Genomic DNA, 21877 nt, shown 5'->3' on the forward strand with positions numbered 1-21877 from the left:
AGAAGTTTTCAGCAGCAGCCACATGTGGGGCAGTTTGCAGGGATGTTAGAACCACCCCCAAATCCACACGGTGCCCAGATCCTGTTTTTACCCCTCCCGGCCGGACAGCAGAGGTGTTTTCTCTAAAAAGCTTTGATGTTTTAACACCCAGACTAAGGAATGGCAGGAGGGTTTTTACAAAAAGGCTGCAACTGCCCCCATTTTTGCAGTACGACCGCTCACATGCTGCCCAGAGCAGGTAACAAATAGGAGGACGCAAGGAGAAATGTCCCCGAGCGGTATCGATGGGGAAAATGGGAAAAAAAAATGCTTAAAAGGTACTCCAACCTTAAGATACCACCCTGTAGAATGAAGCAAGCGGCAAAGAGAAAGCCACCACAGCCCGCCACGGGTTTCCATTCTTTTATTGAGCCTGGGTTCAAACCCCCAGCAGCAAGACGTATAAATACAAAGAAACCCCCAGGCGTGCTCGCTGCGCTGCCTGCCAGCAGCGAGGAGGGCTCTGCCCGGCACAGCTTCCACGGGGCGAGCCTCGGGGGATCAGTGCTGTGTAGGAAATGTTGGGGCAGGGCACCTCGCGGGAGGCTGCCACCGCTGCCAAGATTTGACTCTAATTAAACGAGGCCAGTGGTTGCCCGTGAGCCCTCCGAGTGACCATCTGGTGAAGGGGCTGTTAATTAAGCTAGAAATCAACTCGTTTCCCATCCACGCGCTTGGGGAGAGCCCCGGCCGCGTCAGGACGCCCACAGGGAGCGGGGTTCAGTGGTTGTGGGGTCTGCCTCGGCCCCGGCCCCGGCCCCCGGGTGGGGCGTCCACGGTGGAGCGCGGGTTTTTGATGGTCTCGTCGACGGACACGATGAGGCAGGCGGCCTCGGAGGCGGCCGTGAGCGCGTTGATGCGCACGATGGCCGGCTCCCACACGCAGGCCTCAAAGTTGTCAGCGATGTCCTCGTTGTTGACGTCCACGCCGTACCACATGCCGCCCTGGCAGGAGAGAGAAAAAGAGGAAAAGGTCTGGTTATAGGGTGAATCGGTTCAGGGTCTGCACTCTGAGAAGTGAGGGCATGAAAACACTCAAGGGGATGAAGATTGGACCTTGCTTTACAAAGGAGGGGGGAAATTTGAGGAGAACACGCGGAAAAAAGGCTCAGCTGGCTTCCAACAGCAGCAGCAAAGCCTCACAGAGCAGGAAACTTGCTCCATTTCACAAAGAAGCTGTCAAACACTTCACAACCGACTTCCACCTCGCTGTTGTCTCATCCCCTTACCCACCAGTCATCCGCAGCGTGACGCCACAGCAACGTGGCTGCTGCTAAGAGGCACGAGCAGCAAACCCAGCCCCAGCTGCCTGAATTAGGACCTCACGTGCACACACACCACAAGATGTGAAGTGATGGCAAGTAATCAGGGCCTGCAGTCCGCAGCTCCTCTGGAAAACACACCGCCGAGCCAACTTCCCCACTAATTACTTTCATGTTTAATATAGAAGCCTCCCTCCTGACAACCGATGCATTTTTAAACGAGCAAATCACAACTCCCAGCTCCAAAAAAGTCGCCCGACAGCTGCGATCAAAGGGAAAACAGATCATTTCCCTTTATAGCAACCTGCCGCAAGCCCACACCGCGTCTGAAAACAAAACGCAGCGTTTCATCAAAAGGGGACACGAGCCCAGCGGAAACGTAGCGGAATTAAGAGTGGTTTTGCCCGAGGGCAGGCACCCACCTGTGCGTGTTTGGCTCGCAGCTTGTTCAGGATGTTGGTGGCATCGAAGCCAGCGTTGTCACAGAGCTGGCGGGGAATGATCTCAAGGGCTTTAGCGTAAGCTCCTATCAGCAGCTGCTGCTTGCCCGGAATGGTCCTGGAGTAGTCGCGGAGGTATTTGGAGAGCTCCATCTCTATCGCGCCACCGCCGGCAACCACCGAGTCGTTCTGGAAGAGAAGGGGAAAAGAGGTGATGCTCGCACTCCTGTCCCGAAAATGCAGGCACTCCGGGCCCAGGGGAAGCCCCCAGCTGGGAAAATCACACTTCAGAAACAGGTTGAGACCCTCAGGTGGCCCCTGCCCCACCCCATGGAGCTGTCCCAGGAGGGGATGGCAGACCGCAGCCTCCCTCGTGCTGCAAAAGCGTCCCTCGTTTTTGTGAAGCCTTCAGAACTGAAGATATTTGCAGCAGCACTCGGCAGCCAAGTTCTCCTACCAGCTATTTTTTCCCCCTCCCTATCTGCTTCGGTAGAGAGAGAGATCGGGATGTTCTTTCTAAAGCCAGAACAGTTCCAAACGTGTTGACATGCTTCCTTCCACGGGCGCTCAGCCTCACAGGAAAAAAAAAAAACACCACACATGACCACGTTATCATGCACAACCCAGGAACGGCTGCAATTCGGGAACACAGGACCAGGAGCCCTGCAAGCACGGCACAGCCCCACACACCTCAGACCCCCCTCTTCACACAGGGGGGTGGTTACCAATGCTCACCCCTCTGAGAATTCACCAAGAGAGGGAGGAATGGGCTTGTAACAGGTGAAATTCAGGCAGAAAAATCAACCTTGCTACTCACATCCACTTCAGAACTACCCAGCACACCCCACAGCCTGCTCCCTGGCAGGGTGAAGGTGTTGAAAGACCAGGCAGCAACCCAGCGAGGACAATTAAGTTAAAAACTAAAGAGGAGACAAAGCCAGGAGTGCCTGGAAAGCAGCTGGCAACGCTGCAGAGGAGGCAGCAATCGAGTTATTCAGTCAGACACCACTCGTCTGCACACTCAGCCTACAGGCTGGAGCTCCTGGGTTCAGCAGGAGAGACCTCAGCTGGTGCTGGGGGGTGTGAGAAGGCTGCTGAAGGCGTTATGGCTGTGCCAGGGTCTGTCCCAGCCCAGGGAGATAACCCCGGGCTCCTTACTTTGATGGCTCTCCGCACTATCATGATGGCATCGTGCAGGGACCGTTCCGTCTCCTCCATGAACTGCTCGGCGCCTCCTCGCAGGATTATCGTGCACGTCTTGGCTTTCGGGCAGCCCGTGAAGAGGTTATACCTGCCAAAAGCACAACACGGCAATGGTTGAGGCAAACAAAAAGGGCAGGGCTGCTCCTCGGCAGGCTTAGCACCAACACGACACTGCACGAGGACAGAGAAGCTCTTTTTATTCATGAGTGACACGCCTGCTGACCCAGGAAATCTGCTTTCTGCTGCTAAGGGCTTTGCGCTAAACCGGCGCTCTCATTTTCACTCGGCAGGAGCACAGCAGATGTTAGGAGGCAGCCCCGAAGAGGATTTCTCCTCTAGCAACAGGAAGAACCCCACCGCAGCTTCACAGCTTCATTTACGGAGTGAAGTGGCACCGTGGGACACCAGGCGATGCCACCACCAGGCCCAGAAGGCGCAGCTTTAAGTCTGAATGAAATACCACCAGGCCTCCTACACTGCACCAGGGGAAAGATAGTTAAGAAGCATAAAAGAGAGGTAAAATAAGCCTTAAAAGAGAGTTTACTGCTGCTCCTCAGCCTCACACAAAGCAGTAACGATGCAGCCTTGTTTTCAGCATCTCCCAGAGCATCTCACACCTGCCACCACTCACACCCTCACTTTTCCAGCTAATATTGGAGCGTTTGCACAGGGCTCCAGGCTCACAGCCGGCACATTTACCTATCTCCTCCGATCTGAGTCTCCTCGAAGAGCTCGCATCGGCCCAGCACGTCGTCTGCCAGGGCGTTCACGCTGGTCTGAATGGATCCGCCGCAGGCCTGCACGGGAGGAAGATAAGCGTGGTGTTACCAGCACTGACAAACAAGACAAATTTGCCCAGCAGGCTACTGCTCTTCTGAGACAGCCCAGCCTTTTAGCTGATGCAAAACCACCCCGCAGGTCAGATTCAAGAAAAACACGATCTACTTTCCTCCCATCTTGAGTATCTAGGCAGGCTACCAGCAAGAGAAGTGATCCTCGACAGCAAAATGAGATTATGCTTCTTCTAAGTGCTGACTCACGGACTCTGGAGTCCAGCAGCTACACAAAGGCAGCTCAGAGAAACCCACTCACAACAGAACGGGCAAAGAGCAGGGAAAATAAACTTCTAGCAATGCAGTGTGCAGCACCTAATATGGTGTAACACCAGGGAAATTAAGAGCAGCACAGCTGCAACCAGTTTGTGATCGGTCGCTCCACCAAGGAACAGCTTCGTCAGCATGCTACAACTTCACACCGTGACCATTTCCTCAACGAAACCACGCGATTTTTGTTTTAAATCTTCACGTTTAGTCACTGAATGTGCCCTGTTTTGGGAACGGCATGACCAGCCTGCCACTAGTCAAGCTAAATTCCGAGTCTTTATCCCAGGAACGAGGCAGCTCACCATCATGGTTCTCTTGAGATCTTCCTCCGGGACGCGGCCAGCACAGAACATGTCTCTGTCCGCGAAGTACTGAGTAGCCACATCGCCAATGGGAAGCTTGGACAGGACGACTTTGGCTCCCGACTTGTGGATTTTGTCTAGCTTGTCGTACAAAATGTTCCATTCGGCGTCCACGATGGCCTGGTAGTCCTGGCAGGGAGGAGAGAAACGGCCAGCAGTGGTGTTAGAGAGGATTAAACACAGCCCACTGCACCCGGGCTCTTCTAAAGCAAAGGCAGCAGTGACGCTGCTCCGTGTGGCCGTGGCAGCCAAGTGCTTCCCGAGACTCAGAGGCAATTTTAGGTCGCTTCATCTTATGACGAAGAAGCACATCTGTTAAAATACTGCTGGCAGCAGAGCCAAGTAGATAAAGGGGTTGCGTGACCTGAAGAAAAGGTAGCTACAGCTTGAGAGAGAGAACACGAGGAGGAGGAAGGGATTATACTGATGTCAGAGGTGTTTACAGAGCTGTGCAAGGACACTGGGGCGAAGAAATTCAGCGTTCTCTCAAAAAAGAAAAACAGACATGGAGAAACTCCGTGCTTTAGCAGCGTGCCTGTGCTTGACAAGCCTTACACACGAGCCTGCCGCGTTCCAGCTCAGTGAAGCAGAGCCACGGGCAGCTAGGAGAGCTTCTGACAGCACACAGCAACACCACACACAGCCACTGAGTGCAACAGGAAGAGTCACGTTCACCAAGGCAGAGAGGAGAGCTTCAAGGAAACAACTCCTGACACCACAGCAGGGCCAAGACCCAAAACACAAAGCACACAGATTTTTAGACACCGCAATCATGCAGGAGCCAAGCACAGGCAGCACTTTCCAATGTGGTCACTCTCTGCCACCTCGTTTCTTAAGGTTATTTATTTATTTCCACGAGTTGGAAAGAGATCTACTGCCTGAACAGCTACCTCGTTGGCTTAAATACACGCAGGCTTTTTCCACATGTAAAGTGCCACTTAATTAAGACTTCCCTGGGAGGCCACTCGTTCAGCATAAAGAAGTCACCACCTAGCTGTAACTGAGAGCAGAAAGGTGCCCTAAAACCTCTGAAATTTAAGGTCTGTTACACTTCCCCCAGCACAGGCAGCAGGGACTCTCAGGAGGATGCAGGCAGAGCAGCCAGCTCCCTGCTATTTGCCCCGAGGCAGGAGAGGCTCCCCCCTTTCAGCTCTTACCTCCACCGTGTTCACTCTGACTTCGGCGTTGTCCTTCTCCGCTTTGAGCTCCAGCTCCACGTTCAGCAGGGCGATTTTGGGAGCCTGGTACTTCTTGGGCTGCATCTCAAACCCGGCGTAGGAAAACGTCTTCTTAAAGGCAACTCCGGCCACCAGCTGCGAGTCCTTGAGGAGAGGGAGTTTTGTGAGGCTCAGCCTCCCAAGGTTTTCTCTGCGGGGTTAATTACCCCCCCCGGGAGACTCCCTGCTTCTCAGCCCTCATTTACAAAGCGCTCACCAACAGCTGTCTCCTTTGATTAACCCACTTTTAAAGCAAATAAGCAGCAAATATTTTCCTCTCTCTGTTCACAACACCAGCTTCTGTCGTTTCCTTCCCATCCCTCAAGACGCTGCAGCAGGAGATGCTATACACAATCTCCAGATCAAGGGATGGAGCAATCTGTTCTCCCTCTGATGTCTTTCCCATTTCTGCCCTTTGAAGACAGATACTTCTCATCCGCAGCCCCACACCTTTTTTTTTTTTTTTTTTTTTTTTTTCCCCCCTCTGGTTTGTTTCTACAAGCTCCACCACCATCCCTAGGACTGCTCTGCAGCAGGACTACCCTGCCCAACACTGCCCCCTGCAGTGAACTTCTCGACTTGGTGGCTAGGAGAGAAATTGGCACTAAATTTCCTACCCCACGGGCATCAAACCTCACTGCAGACTCAGCTCTGCCCAGGGAGCATCCATCATTTCACCCTCCTCAGCCAGGAAAAGCTCAGATTTTCCGTGCTAGCTGACAGGGTGAGGTGACCAGGATCCACCACGAGCCAGCCCCAAAAAGCAGTGTGATTAAGTTATCTGCCCCAGCCACAGCCACCTCTCCAAGGAGTTTAAAAGGTGAATACAAGGGAAAAATGATACCAAGCAGGGGGAGCTGCTTCTATCCAGACAGGGAGGCTCCCCCCTGCCCAGGGAGGCAATTTCTGCAAGCCCCAGAATACCACTAGGCCCAGACACCCGGAAAACAGTTGCTGAAACATCCCTAATTCAGGTGTCTCGGCAAGATAATGGGGTCTTTTTGTTTTCTCTCAATGAAAATGCTCGTGCAAAGTGTTTACAGACAGCAACAGCCACAGAATAATGATTCAGTGACTGTGGCAGGCTTTCCTCTCCAGCAGGAGCGGGCCAAGAAGCAGGCCGAACCTCACAGGGGCTGCAGTCACTGCCCCCTACCCTCCAAGGCAGGTTCCCAGAGCACTTACTTCCAGAGCCCCTCCTTGCACCTTCTTTATCCCGATCATTTTGAGCTGCAGCAAGTCGTCCAGCATCATGACAGCATCCACCACCATCTTGGAAAAAAAGTCCTTGCTCTGGGAGATCAGCTTGGAGCTCAGGGCTGTGGCTGCACACTTCTCCAGCAGGCTTCTCTGCTCGCTGCAGGGGAAGAAAAGACAAAGCCTTGTTGCTGATTTCCTTTCACAAAACCCCAAAACGTGTATGACAGACCCACTCAAAGAGGCAAGGATCAACTCCTGGCCACGGACAGGGAAAACAGGGCACGTGGAAGCCAAAAGAGACTTGTAAATCCTAAACTCAGACCTGTACCAGTGGGGCTGGCTGGCTTTTGGATACCACATGCCCAAACAGAATAGAGGGGCTCGAGCACCCTCGTCTTCATCCCAAGGTGGTATGGAGTTTGGGACACCTTCAGAGGGATTCAGGTTCTCCGAGCGTTACCTCGGGTAACACAAGCTGTGACAGAGTTCTGCTCTGACAGAAATTCTACTAGAGGTGTTAGGAAGGTCTAATCAAGTAGATAAAAGCATAAAATGCAGGGAGAAAATCATCTCTAGCATTATCATCTCATTTCAGTAATTATTTCATTAACGTTCTCAGCCGTTTCCCTTCATGTACTCGGCAGCTAAGAAGGGATTTGATTTTAAGGGAAGCACCGAGCATTTAACACTGCCAGCGATTCCACCAGACGCTACAAGTCTCCGCTGTCACTTGACAGAAGAAATGAGGCCACTTATTTTGGTACCCAGCCTCCTCCAAGCGCTCAGGAAAACACTGCCCCACTTTGCTGCAGCAGCAACCCAAGCGAGAGCACAGCCCCTTCCCTGCAGGAGCAGGAAATTCCAAGAGCTCACGAAAAACCCCGGTGTGGGGCCACAGCTGCTCGTCCCGACCTCAAGAGCTCAGCCAGAGCCCCGGCAGGAGGCAGCAAAGCCTCGAAGCCACCAAGCGAAGCCCAGCTCCACAACCAGGTCACCCACCAGGGAAACTTACTCTTTATCTTCCTTCTTGACGGAGACAGCGATGTCTTTGATCTTGTTCACAGCCTGCCAAAACACAAGCCAACAGCTGGATTAGTGATTCCTGCCTGTGAGCCGAGCAGATCTCCAACTTCTCTTTGTGTTTTATGCCAGCTTTTATCCCTTCCTTCAATGTAACCCAAGTTTCAAGCACTTCACAGCTGTAAGAAACCCAGCAAGTGTAAGAGAAAGGGGAGAGGCTCCAAGCTGCACTGCTGCTTTCAGCAGAGATCTGGGAAACCCCATCCACACACACACACACACCAGACAACCAGCACATACAGCTAAAAACGTTTATACACAACCTCAGCCCGTGCTCTGAGCAGAACTCTCAGACTCCACCTGCTGTAATATTTGCTGTTTTAATGGCTAGAAGCTTAATGAGGTCATTAAGAGGCTTCTTCCTTTTCAAACCATAGAAATAACAGCTTTAAAGAAGTCTGGTGGGATTTTGAACCGTTATCTTTGCACATTTAAGAGCCTCCAAACCCAGTTCTCAAATCCAGCCAGGCATTACAACCGAGGGAGTTAACCCCCAGAGAAGGCTCAGCCTGACTGACTGTTTTGCTTCACGAGATGTAAGGTGTACAAGAAGTAGCAGAGATCAGGAAGTGAATTTTCCCATTTATTCATTCTTCCTTGGAGAAAAAACAGAGAGGAACAGCGCCCCAGAGGCACGGGCTGGCAATAACAGCTCAGTGATACCAGAGAACAGCTGATGCTTGCAGCGAGCCACCAGGAGATGGCTACTGACACCCCCACTCAGCTCCACCACTGGCTTTGGCTTGGAAAAAGGATTTTATTTCATTCCCCTCCTCCCCAGAAGAGGCTGCTCCCCCCAGACGTGCTGGCAGAGCATGCGGTGCTGCCTCACCAGCTGCGTGGCGGTGCGGAAGGCACGGATGATGATCTGAGGGTGGAGGCCTTCCTCCACGTAGGGCTTCACCTGCTTCAGGAACTCGGCAGCGAGCAGCGTGACGGACGTGGTGCCGTCGCCAACCTGCACGGACAGAGATTTTGCGTCACCGCCTGCAGCGTGGCTTCCCGAGGGCTTCTCTGCTCACAGGTTTGCAGCTGGATTCTTTGGTTATCGTGAAGCACTGGGCTCAGACTCTGCCCCATTTGAGGGCACGGTGACACCTCCCACCTCCCAGTTACCCCTGCTCACCAGATGGGATCTTGGCACTTCAAAATTCCCACCCCTCTCCCCACCTCTGGCTGAAACAGCACACGGGATTCCAAAGTTATCACAAGAACAAAAGCACTGGTAAAGAAACCAGGCTAAAAGTCAGCACTCCAGGATCAATCCCCCCGAATTAACACCACGTGCACACCGGTGCCACCAGGCACGCCGCAGGGTCACCCTCCTACCTCGGCATCCTGAGACTTGGCGATGTCCACCAACGTCTTCGCGGCCGGGTGGACAACGTCCAGGAGCTTCAGGATGGTGGCGCCGTCGTTAGAGATGGTGGCTTTGCCTGTAATGGATTTAAATGGGGAAATTAAGCTCGGCTGCCCCAAATACAGCCCTCAGCACCACAAAACGGCTCATGCCAGCTTAAGCAGAGCTTTGCAGACCTCAAAGACCTCAAAAAACACCAACCAGCCAGTCGCATCACTGTGAATTTTGTCAAGTCGAAACCACCACAGGCTCTAACCCCAAACTGCCATTTAAAATTATTTCTTTCAGCCAAATTACTGCATTGTTTCCTCTCTGCCATGTGATCTGCAATGCAGTCACCACGGTATTTTAACACAGCCATGAGCTGGCTGACAAGGACAGCTCGGGGCCCCTCCCTGTGACAGAGGAGAGCCCAGGACAGCTGTTGCATGGAACATCAGCAGGAAAAATGCCACATTGACAGTGCCCTTTTAGCCCAATTCTGGGGCAAATTAAACGTAGTTTGTCGAAGTGCTGAACAAATCTCTGCATCAGTTAAGGGAGAAGCTTTAAATTCATCTCCCTCTACTTCTGAATAGCCATGTTAGATTAAAAAAAAACACACAGAGATATCCTAGTCTGATACTCACATAAAGAAAGAGGCTAGAAATAAATCATATTATCCACTGAGCAAATTTAAAATTAAATTTAAATAATATTGAAATTTCAAGTGATGTTTTTAAATACAATCGTTACAGTTTGCATTTGTAAAAAGTATTAAAAGGGTTCTAAGACCTTACAGTAACAGGGATTAAAAAAAACAACACTCTTTTAGTGAATTGAAACAAGTCTTTTCGGAGGGGTGAGTCTCATCCGTAATCACACAAAAATAAACCCAGTAGCATCCACTGACCTCATCCACACTCGCTCTGTGAAACCAAGAGCTAAGTAACCCCACGCAAATTATGAGCCTCATTATAAAAATAACGGGATGGGGGAGTGAGAGAGAAAATGAAGGATACCTGAGGACCGTGTTTGCGACACACAGCTCCTCCTTCCTGCCACGGATGTGCATCGAGTCACCCTAAGCGTGGATCTCAGCAGCTTCCCAACAGAAGCAGAGCTGCCTGAAGCCCAGCAGCAGGCAGCTGGGATGCCTGCACCAGCTGAGGCCAGAACCAAGGCACCAAACTGAGCCCTGAGGCAGGAGCTGCACCTCTGTGCTGCGAGCTGAGCTCAGCACGGGGCAGAGAAGCTGAATTCTGCACAAATGCTTACGTTAGTTTAAAAAATACGAATTAAATCATGTTACAGAACAGCCATTAGCTGCAGGAGGAGCCTCGCCAAGGCTGCTTACCCCGGTCATCCACGATGAGCTTGTCCATGCCCCGTGGCCCCAGCGTGGTGCGCACGGCCTCGGCGATCACCTGGCAGGCATTGATGTTGCTGACGAGCTGCGGGATCCCCTGCGAGGTGTCGGTGCCCTCCTTCAGCAGGATAACCGGTGTTGGCTGCGGGGAGAACGCACGGCAGGGCTGGTACTCCCCTCTCAGTGCTCTGGGGCAGCCCAGCATGATCCCACTGCACAACGAGGCCAAGGACAAAACCTGCAGACCCCTCAAACCCCTCTGCCCAAAGTACCAGCCACTCAGCTTTTAATTTTAACCACACTGCTCCAAAGCAAGGCTCAAAGTCCTTCCATGGGATAACAGCAATCACTGAGCCAGCAGGATGTTTGGCACAACAGAACCACAGAATTATTAGGGTTGGAAAAGCCTCGAAGATCATCTGGTCCAACCACCCCCCTGTCACCACTGTCACCCACTGAACCATGTCCCCAAGCACCTTCTCTTGAACACCCCCAGGGACGGGGACACCACCACCTCCCTGTCACCCCATCCTTACACCTGACCGCTCTTTCTGACAGAAATGTCTCCTCATTTCCCACCTGAGCCTCCCCTAACACAACTTGAGGCCATTTCCTCAGTCCTATCACAGTTACCTGTGAGCAGAGGCCAACCCCCAGCTCCCTTTCAGGCAGTAGCAGAGAGCAATGGGGTCTGCCCTGAGCCTCCCCTTCCCCAGCCCAAACCCCCCCAGCTTCCTCAGCCGCTCCTCATATATTTCGTGTCCCAGGCCCTTCTCCAGCTTCATAGCCCTGCTCTGGACATGCTCTAGTGCCCTGATGTCATTCTTGTACTAACGGCCCATGCAACCCCAAGGAGAACAACTGGATAGCAATGTATTCAGAGAGAACGTGGTGAATGAACACAAAGCGTTCACAAAGCGACCACACCTGCCTGATGTCAAACGGGGGGAGAGGTCTCTGAAACACAGGCAGGGCCTAGAGGGCATCCAAGCCCCCAGCAGGCCCCTCGCTGTGCTCCACAAAGGGAACCGGGCGTGTTGTGCAGGCACAGCCCACGTCTGTCACCCCCAGCTTTAAAACACCTTGAGGGCAGGACGACCACCGCCAGGGGTGAAGATCCGAGGGCTGGGAGCGCCACAGCCCGCCCCACACCAAGGGCACCGTGTGGGGGCCGGATCCCAACGGGGAGCAAACCCCGCACCCCCCTGCTGGGACTACAACTCCCAGCAGGCCCCGCGGCCGCCCCCCAACCCCTCAAACCCGGGCCTAGCCCCCGGCCCGCCGCCCGCCCGCCCCCCCCCAGGCCCGGCCGCGGCGCCATCCGCGGGCCCAAAGCGCGATGGATCCCGCCGCATCCCCTCCTGCGGTGGTCCCCGGAGGGCGGCGGGGGCCGGGCGAGGCAGCGGCGGGGCGGATGGCGGAGGATGGGGACGGATGGCGGCGGATGGCGCTCACCATCATCCCTGCGGCGCTCCTCGCGGCGGCTCCCGGCTGCGGCAGGCCCCGCGCCCCACAATGCCCCGCGCGTTGCTAGGCAACCACTTCCGGCCGCGCTCGCTGGTCCTGGAGGCCAGAGCGGGCCCCGCCACGGGGGTGCCCTTCTATCCCCCGGTGACCATAGAGACGGGTGGGGCTCACTATTTCGCAGGGGGCGCGGCCCGCGACGAGCAGCGCGCGGGTATGGATCTGTATTTGGCAGGCCCGCTGGAGGACCGCCCCCCCCCGCTCCCTTCTCGGCCCCTCAGGAGATTGACAGCGGCGGCGCCCAATGGGAAGGCGAGGCGGGGGCGGCGCGGCCAATGGGAGCGGCGCGGGGGCGAAGGGGGCGGGGCCGGGCGCAGCCATGCTCCGCCGCTCGCTGTGGCTCTGCCTCTGCCTCTGCTCCTGCCCGGCCCGCGGTGAGCGGCCCCGGGGACCCCCGGGGACCCCCAGGGACATCCCCGGAGAACACCGGAGACCCCCGGGAACCCTCGGGGACCCTTGGGTTCAGGCCCAGGCGCTGCCGGAGGGTGCAGGGCCCGCCCGGCCCAGCGCCCCTCAGCTCCCCTCAGAGCCCCTCAGGGACCCCCAACTCCCCTCAGATCCCCTTAGTCCCCCTCAGGGCCCCTCAAATCCCTCAGACCCCCCCAGCCCCCATCAGAGCTCCTCAGCCCCCCTCAGGGCCCTTCAGCTCTCCTCAGAGCCCCTCAGGGCCCCCCAACTCCCCTCAGGGCTTCTTATCTCCCCTCAGACCCCCTCAGCCCCCCTCAGGGCCCCTCAGCCCCCCCAGAGCTCCCCAGGGCCCCTCAGGGCTTCTCAGCCCCCCAGCTCCCCTCATCCCCCCTCAGCACCTTTCAGGGCTCCTCAGCCCCCCTCAGGGCTCCTCAAATCCCTCAGACCCCCTCAGGGCCCCTTAGCACCCCTTAGAGTCCATTAGCCCCCCTCAGCCCCTTCCCAGGTCCTTTTTTATTATTTTATTATTATTATTTTTATTATTTTAATTAATTTTTCTATTTTTTGTTGGGGAGTTTTGTGTTTTCCCTCAGCCTCTCACCGCCTGCTCTCCCCCACCCCGCAGGCCTGCGCATCCACGAGTACCTGTACTTCCAAGTGCTGAGCCCTGGCGACATCCGCTACATCTTCACGGCCACGCCGGCCAAGGATTTCGGCGGGGTGTTTGTAAGTACAGCCATAAACCCGCGTCCCCTCCTGACATTTCACCACGGGGGCGTTTGTAAGGATGGGAATAAACACAGATCCCATCCTGACGTTTCACTGTGGGGCCCCCACCTTGACGTTTTGCCACTTCAGGGCCCCCGATACCATTTTTTTACGGAAAATGAGCAAATTTAGCAAATTTCTTCCCCATAAACCTTCTCCTGGCAGCTCTAAAGCCCCCCCGGGGCGCATCCCACAGGGGGCAGCGGGACAGAGAGGGGCGGGGGCAGCAGATTTCGTGCTCAGCCCCGCTCAGCCCTGCCTGTCTTGTCCTCGGAGAACACAAGGTACGACCAGATCCACCTGGTCCCAGCGGATCCCCCCGAAGCCTGCGGAGAGCTGAACAATGGAGTCTTCATCCAGGACCAGATCGCTTTGGTGGAGCGGGGGTAGGTCCGCGCTGCGGGAGCTGCTTTTGGGGGGTGGGGGGGGGAACCTCGAGGCAGGATGGAGCCGCTCGTGGGGCGGTTTGTGGCAGTGCCACGGCACGGAAAGGTGCTGCCACCACCCCCAGCTTCTCTCTGCGACCTTCCCCACGTGTGGAAAACGAGTGGGGATGCTTTCAGCCCCGAGTATTTCACGTGGCAGCTCTTAGAAAGCAGTTGGAAAAAGCTGTATTTTTTTTTTCTCTTAGGAAAAAGTGGCCCAACAGCAAAATTTGGGCAGTCACATCCTTAAATATAAACGCGGGGAGCTCTATTTTTATTTATTCGAGTCTGATTTACTCAAAGAGGCGTTGGGAGAGGCACGGTGACAGGGAGATGGATCCTTTCGTGGGTATCTCCAGCGCTTGCTGCCTCAGTGGTGCCTCTGCTGGTTGCAGAGGCTGAACCCGAGGCAGATACCCACAAATCTCCCAGCTTTGCTCCCCAAAAGCCCTCAGTTCGGACGAAATATTCCTCATCCCGTGCCCCAGGGGCTGCTCGTTCCTCTCGAAGACGCGCGTGATCCAGGAGCACGGAGGGCGGGCGGTGATCATCGCGGACAACGCCTACGATAACGACAGCTTCTACATCGAGATGATCCAGGACAGCACCAGGAGGACGGCCGACATCCCCGCGCTTTTCCTCCTGGGCAGGGACGGGTAGGTGCCTCGGGGGGGCTTCTCCTCGGCCCCAATCTCACAGAAGAGGCCGAGAAAATCCCGTTCCTGCTAAAAAGGGAGCTCCCGGCATCCTACCAAGCTTTGAGCCGGATTTTTGGTGGATTTTGTCTAATTTAACCAAGTTTCTGAGCCGGCCAGAGGTCTGTGCTCGCCCCGGGGCTCTGTTTTCCCCTCCCACGTCGCTTTTATCCTCACAGGTACATGATCAGGCGCTCGCTGGAGCAGCACGGGCTCCCCTGGGCCGTCATCTCCATCCCCGTCAACGTCACCAGCATCCCGACCTACGAGATGATGCAGCCCCCCTGGACCTTCTGGTAGCAGCGGATCGAGGACTTGTTTTTTTTTGGGGGGGAAATCCCTGGATTTCACCCCCCCGCGGACCTGTTCTCCCAAAATCCCAGCCCCACGGGGGAGATCTTCGTGCTGGCGTGGAGCTGGGCAAAACCCCAGCGCCCGAGGTGGGGCCTCGAGCAACCGAACAACCTTTGTAGGGACTTTTTGGGAGGGAGGGGACGGCCCGGCGCCTCCCCAGGAAGGTTTTAAGGACGCTAACGGGAGTTTGTGGTGCTGATTCGGGGGGGATGCAGCATTACAACCCGAAGGGGAGGGGAGGGAGGTGGATACGGGCTCGCCCATCCCCTGTGTATTTTTGGCTGAGCTAATGAAGTCTGGACAAGTTTTAGAGAAAGGGGAGTTTCTCTTTTTTTTTTTTAGCTGCGGATAAAAGAACGATTTCATCCCTTTTTTTTTCCCCCAGTACCCTTCCCAAGCTGCCTCCAGCTGCTGTGGCAGGGTTCGTGGCTGCCCTCACACCTCACCCTGCCCCCCCAAAATCCTAAACCCCATCTTTTTTGTACCTGCTGTCCCCCCAGTTCCCACATAACCGCAAAGACGCAGCCCTGGGGCTCACCAGGCTCAGTTTATTACCAACACTGAAGGGCCCGGGGGGGCCACCCGAGGCTGGGGACAAGCAGAGGGGCGTGGGGCTGGCAGGGATGGTTGTGGCAGAGGTGCCCAGCTCCCCCCAAACACCCCTGGAAGGGAACGGGCTGGAAAAACAGCTCCAAAAACAAACAGGGTGGGGGGAAAAAAACACCCCGGGTGCTTCCCAGCCTCGCTGTGAAACCCCAAACATTTTCTGGGCTCTGGGAGGGGGGATTTGCTTGCACGACCCAGCCTGTGGCAGCTGCAGCCCTCCCTAAACAGCCCAGCAAGGAAAGCTGGGGCTGAGGGAGGGAGGATTGATGGCCCACCCCCACGGATTTGGGTGTCCGAGCCACCCCGAGGCGTTTTTGCCCCACTTTTAAACCCATTTCACCCCTCAGTTGCTGCTGACCGAGCTCAAGGCGTGGAACGGAGCGCGCAGAAAGCCCCCAGCCCCTCGGCGTGTTAATACAGACATTAAATAATTCCCCTCGTGCACGCACACCCACACACTCACACTCCCCTCATCCCTGCGGGGTGGGAAACGACACCCCCACGGCCCCAAGAGCCCCTCCAGCTGCCCCTACAACCACCACTCGGCCCCAAGAGGTACCGGGACGAGGCAGGGGGCTGCTGGCTCGCCCCCAATCCTCGCAGGGAGGACGGGGACGGCCTCACACGCACGCACACACAGCACGAGGGCAGGTGGAAGCGGGGCCTGCCTCCTGCTCCCTCACTGCCCTGCTCCGACACAGCTCCACGCCCCCCGACCCCACAACACAACCCTGTTTTTGAATAGTTAAAGCTGCAGCCCTCCGGGAGGACCCTTTCCTCTCGCCCGGCCCTTTTCCTCTCGCTCACACGTCGGTCATCTCGTCCTCCAGCTCGGCGTCGTCCGTCTCCCCTTCGCCTTCCTCCTCCTCGTCCGACGTCGCGTCGGGGTCGTCGGCTTGCGCCAGGCACTTGGGACACGAGCAGGTGAACAGGTAGTTCTCCCTGGGAGAGGGGAGAGGAAGGAAAAAAAAAGAGGGAGGGAGGTGAGAGGGGCGCAGATCTGACGAGGCAGGGGGCTAAAACAGGTGGCACTTGTGGGTTTGGGGCTGCTGGGATGGGGTTGGGGGGTGTCTGCCCCCTACCTGAGTATCTTGTTGCGGCTGTGTCTGCTCCGCTCCCTCTGACAGCAGTCCAGGTAGCTGATGCAGATTTCCTGCCAGCAAAAAGAAAAAGGGCCGGGCTGAGAACCGCCCCAAAAGCCTCGTGGAAACGCGGGGTCAAGCGGCAACTCCGTGGAGTAAGGCTGAAATTCATCCCAGCCAGGGAACCGTCCCGTGGCGGGACAAATAAAGAGGTACAGGGCTGGGGTTTGGGGTTTGGGGTGAAGGTAGGGAACCACCGGGTTCGCCCGCACGCCTCTGCCTCACCTCTCCTGCTTCGATGTCCTCCAGAGCCGTCAGATGCAGGAGGAAATTGTTGTCTGGGAAGGACGTCTCGGCGTTGGGGATGCAGCTGTGGTTACCTGGGGGGGATGAACGCCAGTCAGGGCTCCTCCAGACAAAGGGAACATCCAGGACCCCAAAACAGGCAGCGGGGCTTGTGCCAGCCATCCCAGGTGGCCCAGGAGCACGTTTTGCTAGCCAAACCCTGCTTTTTTGGCTACTAAGCAGTGCCTCCAACCGGGAGGGCCACAGCTGGGCTAAGGACACGACGCTGCGACCACCCCACCCGCACGGGGGACACGCTGGGGGCTAGGAAAAGGTGACTCGGGCCAGCAGGGCGCAACCTTTCCCTGGCTGCCAGCTCCTCCCGCAGCCCTCCTCTTACTTACAGCAGCTCTGCAGCACGTAGAGACCCGATCCCTCGCAGTTGAGGAACTCTCCCGATTCTGCAGCAGAGTAAGGGGAAGGTTAAGAGCAGGTTAAGGCTTTGTGGGGGCTGCTCTGGCTCTGCCACGCACACAGCATGAGGAGAAAACCCCCAGCCAGCTCTCATTTGTGGCAAGCAGGGAGAAATTTCTTCCCTCTGCACTTCCACACGGCCTTTACTTGTTGTTTTTTCCCTTTCCCCTTTAGTTAAATCGTTTAATAATAGTTTTTCCTTAATAATTCTGCGTTCCCGTTAATTAACTCATCCTTATCTCAGCCAAATGAACAGCACAGGCAGGTCTTTGAGTGTTTTGAGTGTTTTTTCCAAAGGGGATCCCTCGGCTGAGCCTTCCTTTTCGAGCCCTCACCCTTCTCGATGTCCTTGTAGAGCTGGTCGATGAAGGCGTCCAGCTCCTCTCGCTGCAGCATGGGGAGATCCAGCGCGTCGCAGGCGTGCACCCACTGGCTCAGGGAGCTGTCGGGAAGCAGAAAAACACCACTACAGCCCCACAGCGCTGCGGGGGCACGGTGGGACCCCATATGGGGTGGTCTAAGGGTTAAATTCGTGTTTCAAGCAGCCACGGTCTGGCAGAGGGACACTAAAAGGTTGGACGGAGCCTAAATGAAGGGGCTGCTTTTAATTTCCCCCCCCCAGCTTCACCCCTCACATCCAAACCCAGAAATTACTGAGGTCGATGCAGATTTGCAGGCTGTGCACCCCCTCCGTGCCCCGTTTTCACAGCCCTGCAACAAGCACCCAGGAAAGCCTCGTTACCTGGTTCCTATGCCTTGGCCGTTGGTCCCAACGAGGGCGAAGAGGGATCGAAAGCCTTCTGGGGTGAACCACTGCAGAAGGGAGGTGAGAAATCAGCTGAGGCCAGGCCAGTGGCTGCAGCACCTCGCCCTGCACGTACCCCAAACCCCACAGGGAGCTTTAGGGGCAGCGAGAAAAGGGGCAGAGTCCCAGGGCAGACGTGAGCCAGGGGAACTGGCACCCAAAAAAAGGTCCTGCCACGCTCCTGGGTTAGGAGCAGGTGACTCAACTCACCCTGCTGAGATGCTCATCGTAAAGGGCTTCGGTGAAGAGCAAACGCAGCAGCTCCAGCTGGCCCTGGCGGAACACGGGAACACCATTAGGGTGCATCAACACCACAGGGAGTCAGCCCAGCACAGGGCAGGAGGCTCAGGAGCCAGGCTCCTCGTCCTTCCCTGCAAGGCTGGAGGGTTGACGCCCTTAAAGCAGCAAGAAACCGCTCATTTTAGCAGCAAAACCACCTGCTGAGGAGACAGCAGCTCAATATCATCACCCTGTCCCGTTCCCAGAGCTGAAGCAGTCCCACAACAGAAGGGCCAGCAGGTTTTTGCTGCAGCATCCCAACCCCAAAGCCCTCTAAGCGACCTCCTTCCTCTCTGCCACAGGCACAGGCAGGTCGGAGGGCTCCCAGCACTCGATACACCCACGTCCTGCCAGGCTCTTACCTTAAATTTGTCCCCCAGCAGTTTGTGAGCGATCTCCTCCTCCTCGTTTGCTGTCTTACTGCAGAACTGCGAGAAGGCCTTGATCCACCAGTCCTTGTCCTTAGCCTGAAAAGGGAATCGAGCAAAGAAACTGCACCAAAACCGCTTTCTTCCCCTGCCAGGAGAACTGGGGGGAGAAGACGAGCCCCGCTGAGCTCAGAGGTGTTCAGCCACCAGAAGCAGTTGCATGGCAGGAGTTTACTGCCAGCGAAAGCATCAAGAAAGCCAGGCCAAAGAAGCAGAGCCAAAGGAAAGGTTCAATCCTGCCTAATTAATTTGGGATGGAAAAAAAAAAAAAGATCTGCTTGGCTCAGGACACTGAAGCCTCCTCTGCTGCCTGCTCTGTCTACAACCAGGGATCTCTAGACATTGAAATCTCTTCAAGAAGGAAAGCGCTCTGCCAAAAAGAGATCAGTCCCTGGAAGTAAAAGCCACAGCAGGAGAAAGAAACCTCACACCAGCAGCCGTGGAATCAAACGACAGCCGTACCTGTTTGACAGTGGCAACCATCCGGGCCATCAGCATGATGCTGGAAGTCTCCGGTGGATAATGCATGTTTCTGGAGAGGAACAGAGAAGGAAGATGAGATCAGTGCTGGTACGGAAAGAAAAATCCAGAGGGAGGCAGGGGCAGCTGCTATCTTTGTGCTCAGGCCTGAGCTCATCACCAAAGCGGCCAGCCCAGGGAGAGAAGCCTGCACCCACCTGGGAGTCCAGAGGATACAAATAATCCCCTACAACTCCGCTAAACCAGAGCCCAGGGAATAGCCCTGGTCCCGTGGAAACCCAAAGGCTGCACAAGAGCTGGGGTTTGTGACTGGGTTTGGGGCAGGGATGTCACTTCTTCCCCCTCTGTGCCCATTTTGTCACTTGCAAGCAGGGACGGCAATTTATGGACGTGCAGGAGTTCTGTGAGACAGATCTCCAAGCAGCTGGAGATGTGGCAGGCATGCTCTAAAACTGCAGGAGCGAGCAATGTGCAGCTCAGGGCTTTGTAGCCCTTTACTGGGTGAAAAATAAGAACTGCTCAGCCCGTGTCCAAACCCACAGCCACCCCATGCAGGGATGCAAAGCGAGAACGGTCTTCAGAACTGCTCCCAAGTTAGTGTCACCCAGCCTGTGACACTAGAGCCACCGCCTCTGCCCGTGAAGCACCAGGCAGGTCGATCCCCTACCTCCATGCCTCCTGCAGCTTGTTGAGGGGGTGCGTGGGGTCGTCACGGGACGGGCCGAGGCAGAGGACCTGGTGGTACTGCTCCAAAGCGGCCTGCCTGCATTCAGCACTGCAGTACGTCACCTAGAGCGAGGGGCACAGCGCCCGGCGTCGGCTACAGCAGCAGGAAAAGGGCTCCTGGGCCCCGCTGTGTCCCCTCCCTGACCGGTCTCTGAGCCCCAGCTCTTTAGCGATGCGGAAAGGGGAAAGGCAGGAACCCATTTTGGGGCAAAAAGCTTTACTGAGGGCCTGGCCAGATGCTATAAAGGACTCAGCGACCCCAGGCAGGCCACGATCCCTCTCGGTAACCCCATACCTGGCAGCGGGGACACTGCTGGTGCAGGTCTTTCCGGATGCTGCACTGCTCTGGGTGAGGCAGCACCAGGGAGCTCTTCCCCAGCAGCCGCTGGGCGTTCTCCTCCGCCGTCTCCAAAGCCCGCAGGCAGTGATCGCAGGCTGGAGGGGAGAAAACACAACCAGACACGCAGTGAGACGTGTGTTTAAGGGCTGTATGATGCACACCACAAGCATCCTCATTTTGCTGATCAGCTCAGCAAGCAGCGCGGTCTACGCAGGGCAAGGCTCGGCTTGTGTACAAACCCCATTTTTGCATTTCTCTTCTCCAAGTCACACTATATCATCTCCTTAGACCCAAAAGCACCAGCCCAGCAGCGCAGTTTAAGCCACGTACACTAAAAAAGTTTAAAAACCTTGCTTTTCCAACCAGTGCCCTGCGTTTTCACACCTCCAGAGCACTTCGGCATCCTTGCGGGCTCTACCTTGTGCTGGGGTAATGAGGATTGGCACCCAAACCACACAAAATTTGGGGTCCTCACCCTCTCGGTGGCATGGGGTAATGGGGATTGTCACCCAAACCACCCAAAAATCAGGGTCCTCACCCTTTGGTGGCACGTGATGCTTTTTTTTTCCAGCTTGAAGGCTGGGCGTTTATCCCCTCACACCATTCGCAAGGCAAAACGCCAGCAGTGCCACACACCTGGCGGTGCCAAAACCAACCCAAAAACCCTTCCTCTGGAACAAAAAAAATAGCAATTTGTCAATAAACCTTCACCTCACCTCGGTAGTTGTACAGCGCGTTCCAGAGGAACTGGGAGGCCACCACCGGCCGCTCCACGAAGACGGTCTCCCCTTTGCGGATGCTCCTGGTGGCGAACAAGCCTTTCCCCTGCGAGGGAAGAAAACGTGGTTCAGGGGAGCAGAGAAAAGGGGCCACACACCCCAAAGCGAACCCCAAGTTTTGAGCTTTTCACCCCAAAACCGAGCCCGCCCGAGCACAGCGCTGCCTGAGGCGAGGCGGGGAGCCACCCCCCTGAGGCGGCGCCGGGGCTTCTCCCCCTTTACCAGCGGGGATCCGCCAGGGCTGTGGTGGCACCGGGGGGCTCAAGGGACCGAAGGAGGAGAGCTGAGGGACAGGGGGAAGGCAGGACGCCCCTCGGGCCGGCCTCACCTTGGCGCTGCTGATGAACCGAGCCTCAGCCGCGGCCCCGGGCTGGGCTCCAGCCGGGGAGCCGCACACGTCCCCCGCCGCGGCGGCCATCTTCGGGCGGCGACTTCCCCGCTCTGACCCGCCGGGGGCGGGAAGCGCTTCCTCCTCCTCCTCCTCTTTCATTTTTTTTTTTTCTCCTCCTCTTTTTTTCTTCTCCTCCTCTTTCTCCTTCTCCTCACCGGCCGCGGCCGCCCTCACCCCCTCAGCCCCTTGTCCGAAGGGCGGGGGCCAGCCGCCATCTTAGCCCTCCCCTCACCTCGCCGCCACCCTGGTCCCCTCCAAAACACACCAAAAAACACCTCCAAAAATCCTCCAAACGGGGCCTCCGCCGTCAGCCGGGAGCGTGACTGGCTCTCCGCTATAAATTAGTGTTTTATTTTAACCACCCTGACGGGGAGGGACAGCCCCTGTCAGGCGAGAAGGCGCTGTGCCCCTCAC

At 56.1% G+C, this 21877-nt stretch overlaps 3 protein-coding genes across 3 annotated transcripts; 1 reads left to right on the top strand and 2 right to left on the bottom strand.

The window, feature by feature from the left end:
- Window positions 1-386: 386 nt before the first annotated feature.
- Window positions 387-12152, bottom strand: CCT7 (chaperonin containing TCP1 subunit 7). The gene is made up of 12 exons (XM_032187157.1): window positions 12070-12152; window positions 10603-10756; window positions 9236-9342; window positions 8739-8864; window positions 7839-7891; window positions 6812-6983; window positions 5567-5731; window positions 4350-4538; window positions 3644-3741; window positions 2900-3032; window positions 1724-1930; window positions 387-984 (listed from the first exon to the last, which is right to left on the bottom strand). The coding sequence occupies exons 1-12, from the start codon at window positions 12073-12075 to the stop codon at window positions 760-762; spliced, it is 1635 nt and encodes a 544-aa protein (XP_032043048.1). The 5' UTR covers window positions 12076-12152; the 3' UTR covers window positions 387-759.
- Window positions 12153-12382: 230 nt separating this feature from the next.
- On the top strand, window positions 12383-15099 carry PRADC1 (protease associated domain containing 1). Its single transcript, XM_032186942.1, has 5 exons — window positions 12383-12512; window positions 13172-13272; window positions 13591-13700; window positions 14228-14395; window positions 14614-15099. Exons 1-5 carry the CDS (start codon window positions 12383-12385, stop codon window positions 14732-14734), a joined length of 630 nt encoding a protein of 209 aa, XP_032042833.1. The 3' UTR covers window positions 14735-15099.
- A 217-nt stretch (window positions 15100-15316) lies between these two features.
- SMYD5 (SMYD family member 5) lies at window positions 15317-21547 on the bottom strand. The gene is made up of 13 exons (XM_032186624.1): window positions 21401-21547; window positions 21010-21118; window positions 20249-20388; window positions 19895-20016; window positions 19210-19279; window positions 18682-18786; window positions 18251-18313; window positions 17978-18048; window positions 17571-17677; window positions 17166-17222; window positions 16762-16856; window positions 16477-16547; window positions 15317-16336 (listed from the first exon to the last, which is right to left on the bottom strand). The coding sequence occupies exons 1-13, from the start codon at window positions 21488-21490 to the stop codon at window positions 16198-16200; spliced, it is 1239 nt and encodes a 412-aa protein (XP_032042515.1). The 5' UTR covers window positions 21491-21547; the 3' UTR covers window positions 15317-16197.
- Window positions 21548-21877: the final 330 nt, after the last annotated feature.

This window comes from Aythya fuligula, chromosome 4 (genome assembly GCF_009819795.1).
Source record: "Aythya fuligula isolate bAytFul2 chromosome 4, bAytFul2.pri, whole genome shotgun sequence".
Lineage (NCBI taxonomy): Eukaryota > Metazoa > Chordata > Aves > Anseriformes > Anatidae > Aythya > Aythya fuligula.

Coding starts and splice junctions, on each gene's coding strand:
- CCT7 (XM_032187157.1), bottom strand. Junction 5,732..6,811: donor TGCAAGGAGGGGCTCTGGAA/GTAAGTGCTCTG, acceptor CCTCTCCTCAAG/GACTCGCAGCTGGTGGCCGG. Junction 3,033..3,643: donor ACTCAGATCGGAGGAGATAG/GTAAATGTGCCG, acceptor TGCTTTTGGCAG/GTATAACCTCTTCACGGGCT.
- PRADC1 (XM_032186942.1), top strand. CDS start 12,383: ATGGGAAGGCGAGGCGGGGGCGGCGCGGCCAATGGGAGCGGCGCGGGG. Junction 13,273..13,590: donor AGGATTTCGGCGGGGTGTTT/GTAAGTACAGCC, acceptor TTGTCCTCGGAG/AACACAAGGTACGACCAGAT. Junction 13,701..14,227: donor ATCGCTTTGGTGGAGCGGGG/GTAGGTCCGCGC, acceptor CCCGTGCCCCAG/GGGCTGCTCGTTCCTCTCGA.
- SMYD5 (XM_032186624.1), bottom strand. CDS start 21,490: ATGGCCGCCGCGGCGGGGGACGTGTGCGGCTCCCCGGCTGGAGCCCAG. Junction 18,787..19,209: donor TGGTTGCCACTGTCAAACAG/GTACGGCTGTCG, acceptor TTCCCTTTTCAG/GCTAAGGACAAGGACTGGTG. Junction 16,337..16,476: donor AGCCGCAACAAGATACTCAG/GTAGGGGGCAGA, acceptor CCCCTCTCCCAG/GGAGAACTACCTGTTCACCT.